Below are 17,204 nucleotides of genomic sequence, written 5' to 3'. Positions count from 1 at the left end.
GGGCCTGGGCCTGTTCAGAGCCAGAGGGGGCGGGGCGAGACCGGAGGGCGGCTAGGTAACTTTGGCGCCTGCGCAGAGACCCCGGACTCCTAAACTGCTCCCCCTCAAGCCTTGGCGGCAGCGGTAGCTCGCACGGACCGCTTTGGTCTCTTCGCTCCAGTGAGACGCCGGGCTCGGCCATGAACCGGTGCGCTGAGGCGGCGGCGGTGGAGGCCTCCGGGCCCGGCGCGGGCGTCGGGAACGCGGGGCTGCGGCCGCTCATAGTGCCCCGCCAGGCGTCCTTCTTCCCGCCGCCCGTGCGCAACCCCTTCGTGCAGCGGACACGGCTGGGCGCGGCGAGGCGCATCCAGGTGCGGGGCGAGGGTCTGACAGGGGACGCAGATTCAGGTGCGGGGCGAGGGTCTGACAGGGGACGCAGATTCAGGTGCGGGGCGTCTGACAGGGGACGCAGATTCAGGGGAGGGACGTGGGTCTGAGAGAGGAGGCAGTTTGAGGGGGGCTTGGGTCTGTCAGGGGAGGTTGTTGTCAGAGGGGAGTGCGGGTGTGAAGGGGAAGTGGCTGAGGAGGGCGTGAGCCTGGGAAGCGAGGCTCTGAGGAAGACAGGGATGTAGATCTGAGAGGGGAGGGCTTTTGAAGGGGCCATGAGTCTGCAGGGGACAGAGCTGCGGGACTGAGAAGTGAGGGCCCTTGGAGGATGGTCTGGGGGCGTGTGTGAGAAGAGAAGATGCAGAGGACATGTGGGCCTTGGAGGAAGGTCCTAAACAGGAGGAGGCTGAGCAGGCAGGCCATTGGCGGAGGAAACATTCCACGCTGAGAAGAGGGAATGACTCTGGGAGAACTTCGACTTGAGTCTGTGAAAGTCTAGTGGGACGTCGTCGTAGCACAGGAGAGTGGGTTTGGGGAAGTTTTTGCTTTGCCGCAGGGAAGGAGAGGAGTCAGTTTGGGATGGGAAGAGTAAGGGAGAAGGCAGAGAGCCCAGGGCTGGAATTAGAACAAGAAGAAAGGCTGGGATGATCGGGCTGAGCAGTGGCATCCAGGACGGGCAATCACAGTCTAAGAAAAGGGATAATATGGGGCAGCTGAAGGGATTCAAGAGTTTTTGGTCCTGAATCAGTTTTCACCCAAACACTTCTACATTCAAGAATGCGAAGCAGCTCAGACTTTCTTTCACTGTTAAAAACGGCTATATACAAAAAGGAAGTTTCCTGTCCTTTCCTTTTTCTTGTAAAACGCTGCATTTACCATTAGCACTTACACTTGCTCTTTGGACTTCCTGTTTGGTGAAGTTAGTGATCAGAGAACAAGATTGACTATGCAAGCTACGTTTGTCCTTTGTGTTCTGCATGAAAAAAATGGTTTTAATATTTTCCTGTCCATCTCACCCATTTATTTACTTTGGATTTGAAATAGTGTAATTTTTGCACGGCATACTTTTGTGCCCTGAGACTGTTGTCCTCTACGATGGAAGCAGGTTAAGTGGTGGGCTAAGCAGCATGGGATGGTGGTTAGAATAATGGTAGATGGGTGTCTGGTTGAAGAAAGGTGTGAGAGAGGAAGATAGTGAATGTAGTAATACCTCTTTGTAAAGAAACTAAGTGTTTAAAAATTTGATCTTCATGTCTTTAAATGGATAGATATTCCCTTTATATCTTAAAACTTCTGAAACACTTAATAAATACATTGACTATCGTTCAAGATTCCTTTTGGTCTGATTTAGTCAAATCGGTCATACTTAAATGAAAGTCATGTCTGTCTATTTGGCTTCATGTTTTGGAGAGAGGCTCAAAGTGGCATATTTATAAGTATTTATATTGTACCTGGAGTAAATTATTAAGTTTTTGAGGGTTTTTTTTTTTTTTTTAATAGCGTGCCTGCAACCATTTTGAGAGCACTTTCAAATAACCCTGTAAGAGTTGTAGTATGATGGAAAGATCACTAGTCTTAGTCAGAAAACCTGCTCAGGCCCTGCCATTTATTAGTTGTGTAACTTTGGCCAAGTCACTTAACCTCCCTGAACTTCACTTTCCTCATCTATTAAATTGGAATAATAATACATGGAAGAGGGATTAAAATTTAAGTGAGATAATGTGTGAAAGAATCTGGTATTGTTTGCTGATCTTAATATTGATAGTTATGCTATTTGTTATCTACAATTGTATACTGCACTTAAAATTTACCACTCGGATTGGATAGAAATGAATATAGTCTCAATATTTTTTTAAAAATTAAAAATGCATGTAGACCAGAGATTCCAAAGTAGTTTCAATGGCTTGAACAGTCTGGGTAAAAGGAAAATTTAAATAGACATGATTGAAAAACAATGTTGTCTGTATTATCCAGTTTAAAAGATTGATATACTTGCATTTAAGTATGATTCGATATGATTAAATCAGACTAAATTGAATCCTAAATGATGATCAACGTCTTGCTTAAGGACTGGTGTGACTTTTGCATCTCATTATAGGGCTTAGCTTTACTGCTCCCCTTCTCTTTTTTGACTGTTTAAGGGTCTGCTACATAGTGGCATATAAAAAATTAGCCTAGCTTCTATTTCCTCAATAGAATATGGAACTAAAATGAGTGTTTGGTTGTAATTGTGGGGTCATTTACCATGCCAAAAATATTTGTTGGTTGCCTACTATGTGCCAGGCACACTGTTAATCCCTGGAGACATAGCAATGAACAAGAGAAATAAGGACCCTGCCTATTTAAAGCTTGTATTTCACTGAAAAAGTTAAACAAGCAAGTACAGAAATATATAATTCCATGTTTTAGTAAGTGCTATGAAGAAAGTCCAGAGAAGAAAATAATCCCAATAGAGTGTTGAAAGAAGGGCTTCCTACAGAGATGACATATTACCAAATGGCAATATAATGGGTAATCCTCTTAATTCAACAGAGTTACTCAGAATTGATTTTGTCATCTTAATAATGTTTAAAGATTAAAATTTTAAGTCAACTTTGTGTATATACTAGCATCAAACAATTGCAAAATGAAATTAAATAATCTCATAATAGCAATAAAATAACATTAAATACGAAGGAATATATTAACCAAAAGCATGCAAGACCACTACAATGAAAACAACAAAACACCATTGTGAGAAATTAATGAAGATTTACGTAAAATGAAGAGATATACCATGTTTATAAGTTTGAAGAATTGACATTATTAAGATGATAATTCCTCCCAAATTGATCTATAGATTCATTGAAATCTCAACAAAAATCCCAACAGGCTTTTTGTTTGTGTGGAAACTGACTAATTCTGAAATTTATGTGGAAATGCAAAGGATCTATATTAGCCCAAAAAAAGCTTGAAAAAGAAAAAGTTGGAGGACACACACTACCTTATGTCAAGAATTACTACAAAGCTACAGCAATTAAGAGAGTAGGGTAGTATCGACAGAAGGACAGATGAATAGATCAATTGAACAGAATAGAGAGCCCACATGTATGTTCAATTGATTTTTGACAAAGTTGTCAAGAAAATTTATCAGGGAATGTCAAGTCTTTTCAAAAATTGGTTCTGGGGAATTCCCTGGCGGTCCAGTGGTTAGGACTCGGCGCTTTCATTGCTGGGGCCAGGGTTCAATCCCTGGTTGGGGAACTAAGATCCCGCAAGCTGCAGCGCAGCCAAAAAAAAAAGGAGGGGGGATGGAATTGGTTCTGGAACAACTAGATAAATCTATGGATAAAAATGAAACTTGATCCCTTCTGCACACTACACAGAAAGTAATTTAAGATGGATCATAGTCTTGAACATAAAAGCAAAACTCATATATCTTCCAGAAGAAGAAAATATAAAATATCTTCATGATCTGGAGATAGATAAAGATTTCTTAGAAAGGATGCAGAAGAGAACTAAACAGAAAATAAAAATTGATAAATTAGTCTTCATCAGAATTAAAATTCTTCTCATCAAAGGATACCATTAAGAAAACGAAAAGGTGGACTTCCCTGGTGGCTCAGTGGTTAAGAATCTGCCTGCCAGTGCAGGAGACACGGGTTCGAGCCCTGGTCCGGGAAGATCCCACATGCCGTGGGGCAACTAAACCCGTGTGCCACAACTACTGAGCCTGCACTCTAGAGCCCGTGAGCCACAACTACTGAGCCAGTGTGCCACAACTACTGAAGCCCGCACACCTAGAGCCCGTGCTCCGCAACAAAGAGAAGCCACCACAGTGAGAAGCCCGGGTATCACAATGAAGAGTAGCCCCGGCTCACTGCAACTAGAGAAAGCCCACACACAGCAACAAAGACCTAACACAGACAAAAATAAATAAATTAAATTTAAAAAAAAACAAACAAATAAAATGAAAAGGCAAGCCATGGAATGGGAGAAAATATTTTCAATACGTGTATTGAAAAAGGGCTTGTAAACAGAACATATAAAGAACTACAAATTGATAAGGAAAGGACTAACTACCCAATAAAAATGGGCTAAAGACTCGAACAGACAGTTAGGTTAAAGGGATGACCAATAAGCACATGAAAAAATGTGCTCACCATCATTGTTCGTCAAGGAAATATGAATTAAAACCACAATGAGATATCATTTTACACCCACTAGAATGGCTACAAAGACTGACAACACTGAATGTTGATGAGGATGTGAAGCAACAGGAAATTTCATACTTTGTTGGTGGAGATATAAAATGATACAACTACTTTGGAAAACAGTTTGTCATATCCTGGCCCAACAATTTCACTCCCCTTGAAATGAAAATGTATGGCCACATAGAGACTCAAACATTAATGTTTACTCATAATAGCTAAAAACTTATAATAGGCTAAATGTCCCTGAACAGATTAATGGATAGATTAAATGTGATATGTTCATACAGTGGAATATTACTCTGCAATTAAAAAGACTATACTACTGATACATATGACAACATGGTTGAATCTCAAAAATATGAAGTGAAAGAAGCCAGACATAAAAGAGTACATACTGTATGGTTTCATTTATATGAAAATAGAGAACAGGCAAAAATTATAGTGAAAGAAAGACTGACTGTCAGTGGTTGCTATACACTGAGGATATATTGACTGCAAAGAGGCACAAGGGAACTTTTCTGGGTGATGGAAATGATCTATATCTTGATTATAGTGGTGTCTGCATAGGGTTATGCATTTGAAAACCTCATACTTAAAATAGGTGCATTTTATTTTATGTAAATTTTGCCTTAGTAAAATTGATTTTTATAAAAGACTACAAACACCAAATGTCAGCAAAGATGTACAGTAACTGAAATTCTCATACACTACCAGTGACACTTTAAAATGATACAGCCACTTTGGAAAATTGTTTGGCCAGTTTCTTATAAAGTTAAACTACATCTATGACCCAGCAATTCCACTCCTAGGTATTTACCTAAGAGAAACGAAAACAACTATTCCCAAAAAGGCTTGTAGAAGAATGTTTGTAGTGGCTGTACATAATAGCCCACAACTGGAAACAGCCCAAATGTTCATCAGCAGGAGAATAGACAGATTGTCATGTGGTCATATAGTGGAATAATACTCTGCAGTCAGAAAGAATGACTTACTGACATCGAAAGCAACATAGTTGAATTTCAAAAACATTGTGTTAAGTGGAAGAAGTGAGACACACAAGAATGCATAATGTATGGTTCCATTTATATGACACTCAAGAACATGCAAAACTAATAATATATGATGATAAACATCCAGCATTGGTTGCCTAAGAGGATAAGGATTGACTGAAAGAGATATGAGGCAACTTTCTGAGTGGCAGATGTGTTCTGTATCTTGATTGAGGTGATGTTTACAAGAGTACACATTTATCAAAACTCATTGAATTATACATTTAAGATCTGTATATTTCCTTGTATGTAATTTTTAATTCAGTCATACACATGTACACAAATAATTTGATAGAGATCTGATAACTACAGTATTTTTGGCATTTCTCGTAAATTATTTGATGATGCTCAGATTCACATTACGGGCCAGTAGAGACAAGAAAGGCAGCACTGAGTAGTGTAATTGGCTAAAAAAAAAGAAGACAATTTGTGATATATAAGGATAGCTTAGGGCTTCCCTGGTGGCGCAGTGGTTGAGAATCTGCCTGCCAATGCAGGGGACACGGGTTCGAGCCCTGGTCTGGGAAGATCCCACATGTCACGGAGCAACTGGGCCCGTGAGCCACAACTACTGAGCCTGCGCATCTGGAGCCTGTGCTCTGCAACAGGAGAGGCCGCGACAGTGAGAGGCCCGCGCACCGCGATGGAGAGTGGCCCCCGCTCGCCGCAACTAGAGAAAGCCCTTGCACAGAAACGAAGACCCAACACAGCCAAAAATAAATATAAATAAATAAATAAATTTATAAAAAAAAGAAGGATAGTTTATTTCACTTGAAAGGCATTATGGGATAGGATTAAGAGCAAGAGCTTTATAACCACATTGGTTTCAAATCCTGTTTCTGCCACTTACTGTGTGATCTTAAGCAGTTTAACTTAATTCCCTCTGTGCCACTCCTTTCTTGTATGTAAAACAGCTTAAGGTTGTAAGACTCAGATAAGTTACTACATGCCAAGTGCTTAGAGTGCCTGGTACATAGTAAGCACTATTATTTGCTGTTCTTATTTATTTAGTTTTTATTCTTATTCTTACTTAGTTTTTATTATTTTTTGTATTTTCGCCCCCATCTCCTTATTGTTAGTTATAAAGGACTGGCAGGTATATAAAATAATACATTTACTTCTTCACACTCTTATGCCTTTATCATCCTACTTATAGCTCTCAAAAAGCTATTTCCCCCTCTTACCTTCCCAGCTTCTGCTTGCTTCTTAAAGCAAGACGTTTCAGCGTCAACTCCTCCAGGAAGCTTTCCCTGACTACTAAGCCCAACAAACCTTTTCTTTGTTCCCCCAGCAGCCCCTATTCACATTCATTGATATACAGATCAGGTAGTACTTGGTTTTCTTCCTTGTTTCTTTTGCTGCTTTGTAGGCTTTGTGAGGTCAGATACAATGTCTTATTTTCTTTGTGCTTAGATCCTTGTCTGGTATAGGGTAATGCCCAATTCATCTTTGAGTGAATGCATGAATAGCATAAGATTTTCCTCTTATGTATTTTTGTTTGATAACTACAGCATTAAAATAATGTCATCTATTTTTTTAATCAACTTTGATTTCAGATTTTCTTTCTCGGAATTATCCTGCTTCCAATTCGTGCCCTGTTGCTTGCATTAATTTTATTACTGGCGTGGCCATTTGCTGCAATTTCAACAGCATGCTGTCCTGAAAAGCTGGCCCACCCAATAACTGGTTGGAAGAGGTAAGAAATAACTATGTCTAAATATTAGGAAAATCAAGATAAAGAAGAGTTTGTCAAAGTTTAGTCAGTGATCAACAATTATGACTCTGAATATAGGATATTTTGGAATATAGTTGTTACAGGCTGTGTCACTAAAACTAAAAAATAGGAGGTATGGAAATTCTGTGAAGGGATGAGCTCTTTATCTTTAAATAAATAGAGATCTCAACTCTAAACTACAGGGCAAGGAGAGATAGGTCATTTCCCTGTGCCCTCTGGAAAAGTTCTTTGGTTTTCTGTGTCTCACTTCTCCTTACCGTGAAATTAAAGTTAGAGAAACTTCCTCAGGAGTTAGTTGCTTAATAGTGCCTCACTATATTATTGTATGAGTTTTGAGAGAATTCTATAGGAAGCCCATTTTTTAAAGCTCCCACTGGATGTCTTATGGGAGACATTTTTCATCTAAAGCTATAATGCTTATTCACATACTGAGATGTCTGTCATGTGTTTGCACTTCTAGGGCTATTTTTTTGTTTCTCTACTCAACTGAGTTTATCAAGGACAGAGACTGGATCTTACTTGTCTTGTGTGTCCAACACAATTCCTGGCATAATTTGATGAATTAAGTAATCTTTAATGACATTCTTTTTAAAGAGTAAACAATTCAGTTTCTGGAATTGAAATTTCTTTGTTCCAGAGAAGTGAGATGGTAAATTTACTTCTTAAGATTCTTGATGATATCTAAGGGCTATAATGATATAGGTAATAAGGCTTACTTTTAAAATTTTATTCCTAAAATAATTCTGAGGACAATTTCCTCATGCCGGTTCTAAAAGTGTTTTGGGAAGTAGCAGCATCCTTGTTACACAAATATAGATTTCCAAAGTGACTCCTTTGAAGGACAGTACTGATTTGGATTTCTCAGTGGTGGATGCATGTTGAAGATTCATTCTTTTTACTTTATAGTCACAGAATAAAGGAGCCACTTATTAGCCACATGGCCTTGGTAAAATTACTTCTCTGGGACTCAGTTTTCATGTCTGTAAAATGGGGATAATAATAAATGCTATCTATTTCATAAAATTGGGCTAAGGATTAAAGAAATTAATATGCATAAATTACTTAGAACAGTGCCTGGCAGAAAGAGCTCCACTGAAGTGTTAGCTATTCTTCTTAGCTCACGTTTTAAAATGAAGTGCTCCAGCTTGTCTTGGTTTTTGCATTGTGCTTTAGAGTAAAACCCTGCTGTTAGCTGCAGTTGGCAAAGCTAATTATGTCCTTTTTTGTATTTATTTCCAAAGGAAAATTAATCAGCCAGTCTTGAAGTTTCTAGGCCGTGCCATGTTCTTTTCAATGGGATTTATAGTTACCGTGAAAGGAAAGATCGCAAGTCCTGTGGAAGCACCAATCTTTGTTGTTGCCCCTCATTCAACATTCTTTGATGGAATTGCCTGTGTTGTGGCTGGGTTACCTTCTATAGTATCTCGACATGAGAATGTGCAGGTGCCTCTGATTGGCAGTAAGTACTTTATAAGATAACAGAGATAAAATATTTTCACGCTCATGCTTTCAATTTAGAAAATCATGTATAGTTCATTGGTAGGCTTTTTAAAAACTTTAAAATAATAAAACACTTAAAACATATTTCCTTGCTTTTAATGAGGTACTATATCACAAGAATGAATTTATGAAAAAAGATTAAAGACTTCCCTATCTGTACCCTTAATATTCTTTTTAAGTCTAAACTCTGTCACTGCACCATCACCTCTTTCTGCTCCTAAATATAGCCAAAAAGAACAGTTTTTAAATACCAAACATGGTAGATTTTTTGGAGAGAGAATTTAATCTAAGAATCTGTGAAAGCGCTGGTTACATGCTATTTCAGTGAATTTCTCTTCAGGCTATTAGACTGATAAATAAATGCACTAAGTCTTTTCTCCTAACTCTGTTTTCTTCATTATTGCCCAGATCTCCATGAGAGGCAAATGTGTAACTCTTTGAAAATTATGATGTGGAACAATTAATGCTTCCCGCCATAAAAAATAATGAAGCAATTGAAATGTCTTTCCCACCAGATGCTTTGCTCTCTCCCCAGGGGATTAGTCTCCAAGTAACTGCTCCCACTTGTCCCAAGGTTATTGCCAAGCATCAAGTGGTGAGAAAGTGCGTGTGAAAACTGCCTGATGTTGCCTTGGTACTCTGGAGAAATAATAGTAGTTCTTACAGCTTTGTCATTCATCTAAGAAAGACAGACTCTCTCTCTCTTTTTTTTTAAGGTAACCACCTTGCTTTGTGTAATATGACATTTTCCCCAAAAGTTGTTTAGCAATAGTCTTTTGGTAAATTGAGGTTTATTTTGCATGTGCTAGGAAGCTACCTACTTAAAAGACTATTGCGCTGAAAATTTTAGTAAGATAAATAATAATTGCCTCCTACCCACGTATACTATGACTTCACATAATCAGTTTGCAGGATAGTCCTGAAATAAAACAAGATAATCTTATAGTATATTCCAAATGTTTAATGTCAATTGAGGAAGAAGTCTTTTAGGGAGAAAACTGCATTTGCTTCTTTTCGTATTCCTGCTGCTAACTTCTGTTAAATCAGTGAAATATTTTTAGGTCTAAATATCCACCTATCCTTTTGAAACTGGAAGCTAAGTTCTAATAAACTTTGAATTAGAGGGCTTTTTTAAGTTGTTCTTTTTGATTTGCTATCATTTTAATTTTCCATATAATTTGTTTTATGATTTGTCTGGTATCATTGCTATAGTAGCTTTAGCCCCCAAAATGACTTAGTTGTGACGTTTCATTTGTTTTAAAGGAATATTGCGGGCTCTGCAACCAGTGTTGGTGTCCCGTGTAGATCCGGATTCTCGAAAAAACACAATAAATGAAATAATAAGGCGGGCCACATCAGGAGGGGAATGGCCCCAGGTAAAACACAGTAGATGTTTATTTAAATATATTGAAAGTTTATTTATTGTACACTTGTATACATACTCATTAGGATCCACAGATCCAATACTGGGGGACACCTTCTGCTAGACATCTAGAAGCAGAATAAATGAGTGAGGATTAAAAAGTCCTCTTCCCCATGAGATACTCTGTGGAATTAAATGTATCATTCTTTTTTATTCTCCAAACTCTTTGAACTGGTTTTTACTTTGTCTCATAAAAAGTAATTCTCTGCCTCTGAATTTATTTACCCTTTTAAAAAGATGAGATACTGAAGCTCAGTTATACTCAACAATATGTTGGGTTTCTTTTGAAAATGATTAAAATCTTAAGTTTATCTTAAGTATATTTAGATAGTCTTTTTAGTTCAGGGGCATCTCAGAATCACCTGCAGAACTTTTTCACATTTTACCATCCCACCACCTCCTTCCCCTGGAATGCTTTTTGAAGGTGTGGAAGGGGCAACATTTATTGCATAAATGGAACCTCATGGGTGATTCTGATAAGTACCCCTCTATCTTTGCCCAGGTGAAAACAAGTGATCTCTAGCAGAACTCATGGTCCTGAGGTGATCTGGCCACTCATGGTGATTTGTAGTTGTTAAAAGTACCAAGAGGCATATGACCAACCAGGAGGTTTTAGAAACCAAGGCATGTAAGGAATGATTTAAAAAGTCACTGGGAAGAAATGACATTCGGAATAAGGGTGTGATTTTGCTCTTGGCTCCAAGGAATGTATCTAGGACTTGTGGGTGAAAGTTAACAAGTAGGTAAATTTCAGTTCATTTTGCTCATCTCAGGTTTTCTGTCCAGAATTAGAATGGTCTGATTTGGAATCTCTTTCTGGAATGTTCAGGCATTGGCTAAGCAACCACTTGGGTGGGATATTGTAAAAAGAATTCAAGCATTAGAGATGCTATATGACTTTTAATGCCCCATACAGTTCTTGAGATTTTATGATTTACTCTATATTAATTTATTGTTCATAGTATGTAGAATATCCACTCCATGAATCATATTTGATATTGTATCCGATTGGGATAGGAAACCTGTTTTTTTTTTAATTGGAGGATGGAACTGCACCTATTCACAATTTTTATTTTACAAATTACTTGTTATTGTGACAATTTAGCTTAATAATGTTTTCCTTCTCTCATTTTTGTAAAATACCCATTACTAACTGCTGTTAGTGCAGGGATTTTCTTTTTTGTTTTATGTGCCTAGCAATTTACTCATTGCTAAATTCTAAAAGCTTCAGAAAAATGAAGCTGCCATGCTGTTCAGTTAATGAGGAACTGTACTGCATATCTTTTGCGTGGAAAACATAAAGAAGTATATTAAAAGCTAAAAACACCTCCTCAAAAAAGGACATTAAATTGTATTCCATATGTCAATGAATTGAAGTAAGCATAAAGCATATTGTAGGCATTTCCTCCTTTTTTCTCAGTACGTCCCAAAGCTATATGTTGTAAGAGGGAATATCATTTAATGGGAAAACTGAAACAAAGAAGTAGGAAATGATTTGGTTAAGGATGTACAGCAGTAGAAGAAAGCATTTAATATTGCCTAAAATGCACACAAATGCACGTGATTCAGGGTCTACATCTTCTTCGAAGCCTATTCAGATCATTAGCATCATCATTAAGAAACATTTACTGTGTGTATTCTCTCTTCAAAGCTTTAATTCATTTTCTAATTATCTTAATGGCCAGACTACACTTCTTTTAGAGCAAAACCGAATAATCAGATTCTAGCTTTCACTAGAATCAGGTGTTAGTTAGCCTTTTATTTTATTTTTGCTTTATAAAAATAGGCAACTGTTTGCAAAGTCTTAAGAAAGCAAGTAAAGAGCTAATCTATTCATTAGACTGAAATATTAAATCTATTCCTTTTCTCCCAAGATACTAGTTTTCCCAGAAGGTACTTGTACTAATCGTTCCTGTTTGATTACTTTTAAACCAGGTGAGATCAATTAAATTATGTATTGTGACAAAGTAGTACGGAAGATTTCTCAATGATCTGATAATAAATATACAAACTAACTTGTCAGTTTGCTTGGAGCATTTCTTATTTTCTGATGAAATGTTTTTAATGATGTGGATCCACAGAACTCACTCCTTTACTTTCTGTTTTGGTATCATAACCCCTTCCTCCTTGGAATGTCCCGCACGCACGTGTGTGTGTGTGTGTGTGTGTGTGTGTGTGTGTGTGTGTTGGAGCAGAAACCACTAGCAGATTTTTCTTTTCCTCCAAAGATAACCCTCACAGACACTTGGGGTCCTGTGTCATCAAGTTAGAAAACCTACTTCAATTATCATTATAATACCTTCAGTTCCTTCTAAGTTTCACTCCTTTTTAAAATATTATGAAGTTGTGAATTTTATAGTAGTTTGTAATTTCATATGTCATTTCATAGTAATTATTAATACTTTAAAATGTTTTTGTATTGGCTGCTAGAATGCTCAGAGCCAAAGTTAGAACTCACTTCTAGCAAGTGTGGTAGTTTAGGGCTCAAGCATTTGGTTTCAACTAGATTTTCTTCTCTTTATTTTCTCTTTGTCTTGGTTTCATCATTACTGTTTTTTTTTTAATCCTGTTGAATAATAGGTATTTGGCAAATGAAAACAAATGGAGATATAAGTAATATTTTAAATGACTTAGGCATAACATTTAATATTTTGCTTACATAATTCTGAATTCAAAAATCTGTCATTTTGGCTAACACTAGGGATTTACTAACATTTAGCCAATAGTTTACATGTACTCTTAAAACATTTAACATATTTACATCATTTATTATTAATTTTTTAATTCACTGTAAAGCTTGTGTTCATATAAAGGGCATGTTATAAAATTTCACTATGTGGTTATAGGGGCCTTCATTCCAGGAGTTCCAGTGCAGCCCATTCTCCTCAGATACCCAAACAAGCTGGTAAGCATCGTAGTTTACTATGGGAAGAATCTCAACATTCCAAACAGCACAAATTCTCTAAGACCCCTTTTGTTTGAATAAATAAAATAGATGAATAGATAAATGGTGGGAGCAGATGGGTAGACCCGTTCTCCTTGCCACAATTTAGTTTTTAAAAATTTGCAAGATAGGCACATATTGTTTGATACCAATTTGACATATTGCTTTTGCTATTACTAAGCTATAGGAAGATATTTCCTTAGCTTCTACCCTGTAGTCACTGTGGTGGTATGGTTAAGTCTCAGATTCAGGGTCTCTTAGACTGGACTTGAGAAAACTCTCATAAATTTGTAGTTTTCATTAAGCCTAGAAGGAGAAACTTCTCCTGATTCAATGGTCATTACTGGTGGAGAAGGATTGACGTAGTAGATAAATTTGGAAGAGGCTTGGTGTTTTAATTACTGGCTCAGTACTTAGTAGCTGTGTGACACTTGGCAACTAGCTTAAATAAGAAAATATCTGAAAAGAACCTAACATCCTAAAGAAAGTCCATGTGGGCTCAGGAAATACTCTTCTGCTGCAGCGAGGAGCATTGTCACCTTCTGGGTATTGACTGCGTCACCATTTTCCTAAAGAAAGTGGTTTCTTGGCAGGGGTAGGGATGTTCTGTTTCGGAGAGGAGCTTTCTTTACTAGAGAATTTACATTAAAAGGCAGGATGTAATTATTAATGATCTATGTCATTTAAGATTGAGTTCTTATTCAATGCAACTTTCTATCAGCAGCTGATTTCTCAACCTTGGACACTTGTAGTTAAAAAATTAAAATTCATCAAATTTTTACTCAGCATACTTCTACCTGTGGGTTTGCATTTGTCATTTACGCAAATTCTTTCACTGTGCACTACCTCACTACTGTAGTCTTTTCTCCAAAAGAAACTTTTTTTTTTGAGAACTGATGTATTCTGGTTTTTGTAAGCCAATTAATTATCCAGGTATGTTCATATTAGGAGAAAAATCGTTAAGCATGCACAAGTTTTTTAAAAGATTCAAAGCAACTTAATTCCATAAAAAGATAGGTGGTTACATATGGAAGGCAGATTTTTGCCATGTAGATATGTGATCCAAGAATTTATAGATCAGTTCACTCTTGTTTAACAATAATAATATGCTTGTCTTACTTTTCAGCATATTGCTTTTAATTCAGAAAGAAAGTATATTCAGTATCAAAATAAAATTTTTGTTTTATTTGGTGTTTTTTCTCTGAACTAACAGTTTAAATACTATTGTTATTCTAGGATACTGTGACATGGACATGGCAAGGATATACATTGTAAGTCGCTTATATTATTATTAGTTTATATAAATTTTATTCGAGCGAAGAAAAAGAATTTGTTCTTTTTTTTAAAAAAAAAAAAAAAGCCTTATTTTTGTAGAAGTAAAGATTTCTAATCAGATCCTCAAGTCTTGTAACTGATAAGTTTCTGCAGAGAGCATAACTATCTTGCCCATTAAACCCCAGTGTCTGCCATGTGCAGAATTCTAGTTGTTTGTCAGGTTCTAATGGGTCTCAAGTGTTTATCTACCAATTCTTAAGAAACATTCCAGTGATCTCATTTGCATCCTACTTAGCTTCAATTTTGTAGTTTCATTCCCATTGCAAATTTAGCATTATCTGGTGTCTCCATCTTTATTTTACTGTATTCGTTTAAACAGTCCAGAGCAGTTTAGTCATATGTCCTGAAATAGTTGTGATGTGTCTGATTTGAGTTGAGGAAATAGCTAACCAAGCTTTCACTTCCACTCTTGGATTTTAAGAGCCTAGGGATCATACAGTTTCACTGTTAAGCTAGCTGAAGTGAAATAGACCTTTTAAAAAGGGCAGAACATGTAGAATCTTAACTTTCTCTCAGGAAGTTCTTTTGTTTAGCTCCCCTGCCTGTTTACGTGCCTCCTTTGGTCCTTTACCTGCATGGAGAGTGTCGATATCCCTCTGTGTTCACCTCAAGGAACCTGGCTGGCTTTGGGTGGCAGAAGAGAAAAAAAAATAATAAACCTTCCCCAAACTTAAAAAGATTTTAAAAAGACAGCCTGTTTATATTTTGGATTTGAGGACTTTCCCAGGACTTATGAAGTAATGCCTCTTGATACTGTTATACACAGAGCTCAAATTATTGATGGATAGGTGACGATCACTTGGAAATATTTAAAAGAAATCGTCATTTGCCTTCAAGTACATTGTAGACAATCCAAACAACTTCTGAAAATTAGATTTTTTTTAACTACAACATACTTATTTTCTCCATTTTTTTGTGTTTGTAAGTTGCTTTGAAATGATACATTTAAATCAGAATAGATGGGCCAATTACATGTGTTAATAAACATTGATACGCATGAGACATTTATGTTCCTGTTATACTTCAGTCCCTGGTAGTTGAAGTTAAGTAAACAACACCAAAAATAAGGAACATAAATTGTAAAAGGTATCTAGACATTATGCCATCTTTAACCCTACAGGAAATCAGTCTATTCCCTTGGCTAGAATACATATTTCCTGTCATTACTAATTATGAATTCCTGGTTTTCAACTTCTATACAAGGGAAAAGTAGGAGAAACAAGTAGTATGAGAGCATTTTAGAAAAAGAAGTGCCTGAAAATTGAGGGGATAACATATTTATATTTCCAGAGGTGTGTCATCCTTGGGGCCTTTACAAGTTAAGTCCTCATAGAGATAGTGACTTTGGGTTCATCGTGACCTTTTTTGGTTTTGCAGCTGGGCTGGTGGATGTGAAGGTCAAATAGTAAGCTTTTCTGGAAGGTAGATCAGGGGTAAATAGAGTGATTGAGTTAATCTAGGCTCTAACCTGAGAAATGTGTGACAGAGGGGGAAAAATAGAATTCAGCAAAGAAAGAGAGGAAAAAAAGTATTTTCAGAGTTAAAGATTTCTTAGGATTTATAAACAAACACAAAATCTTCTAAAGATACAACGTTGTTTTATCCAAGTGCCACATCATACTTATGTGTGGTAACCTCTTGTTTCCACCTTTATCTTCTGATCTTCATGTTATATTTAGCACTGTGTCTCTTACTTCTAAATCAGTTTTCTCAGTTGCCCTGGCTCCAAGTACTACTCTGACTCAGGATCTAGGGAAGGGATTTTACACCAAAGCAGATGTCCTAGCGGAGAGGAGACTCAGGGACTAACCATCAAGAAGGGAAAGCCTTGGAAAAGCTGTTTTATGTTAGTCTAAGAAGTGTTGTTTGGTTTGTCTGTAGTGTGGACAAGTCAAGTTTAAAGAGATCTTGTGTGTGGTTTCATTTGTGTTTTTTTTTTTTTTTTCTTTAACAGCATTCAGAATTTTCAGAACAAAATATGTATTCAAGTCATTGAATTCCAAAGCTCAATTTAAATCATTAAAGAACAATTTACTTAATGATAGATAATATGGATTGGCTTTGTGGCTTGGAGTTGATAGTAAAAGATTCTTTCCATTTCAAACAGAAGATAGGAGAACTGACACATTAACAATTTATAATTAATTATGGAATTAATAAACCTGTTTCCTAAATTCCTTCTTTTAAGTAAATTCCTTGTTTAAATTCCTAAATTCCTTGTCTTAAGTAAGTCCCTTCAAGCAATTTTTACAGGTAAATCATATTTTAATTTCTTAATAGCAAAAAAAGCTTGGTTGGTTATTTTCTTACACATGTAGTCTAATTTACCCTGCCTGACTTCTGGGTCATTCGTCTACATGAGACGAAATAAAAATCCCATGGAAATCTTATCCAGAGAGTCTAAATATACACTGGAAAGCTGCAAGTAGGAACCATTTCAAAAATTATCTTGGAGAGGGTTGATTATAACCACTTTAAAGAAAGCCTTTGTCTAGCTTTACAATGAAATCTGAAACTTTTCAGAAAATTTCCCCATAGCTAAAACATTTATTAATAACTGGGACAGTGATGATAAAGTTTCTGCTTTTAAGGAAAGGCCCACTGGTTTTTTGTTTTTTTTAATATTAGAAAAGAATTTAGTAATGTTTTACTCAGCAGT

The 17,204-nt window shown here is 36.8% G+C and overlaps 1 protein-coding gene across 3 annotated transcripts in view; it reads left to right on the top strand.

Moving 5' to 3' along the window:
* Positions 1-8: 8 nt before the first annotated feature.
* LPCAT2 (lysophosphatidylcholine acyltransferase 2) overlaps positions 9-17,204 on the top strand; it is a 63,163-nt gene continuing 45,967 nt past the window's right edge. The window contains exons 1-7 of one of the 3 annotated variants that reach the window (XM_082367023.1): positions 10-350; positions 7,165-7,304; positions 8,585-8,802; positions 10,107-10,219; positions 12,141-12,201; positions 13,113-13,171; positions 14,447-14,481. In XM_082367023.1, coding sequence (XP_082223149.1) covers positions 180-350; positions 7,165-7,304; positions 8,585-8,802; positions 10,107-10,219; positions 12,141-12,201; positions 13,113-13,171; positions 14,447-14,481 — 797 coding nt within the window. In that variant the 5' untranslated portion in view covers positions 10-179. Of the gene's footprint in view, positions 351-7,164; positions 7,305-8,584; positions 8,803-10,106; positions 10,220-12,140; positions 12,202-13,112; positions 13,172-14,446; positions 14,482-17,204 lie in introns of those variants that run through there. The other 2 variants (XM_082367024.1, XM_082367025.1) reach the window with 2 other exon arrangements.

The sequence above is a fragment of the Balaenoptera borealis genome, assembly GCF_965194805.1.
Source record: "Balaenoptera borealis genome assembly, chromosome: 19".
In the NCBI taxonomy this organism is placed as follows: domain Eukaryota; kingdom Metazoa; phylum Chordata; class Mammalia; order Artiodactyla; family Balaenopteridae; genus Balaenoptera; species Balaenoptera borealis.
This window is presented reverse-complemented; position numbering and strand designations above follow the sequence as displayed.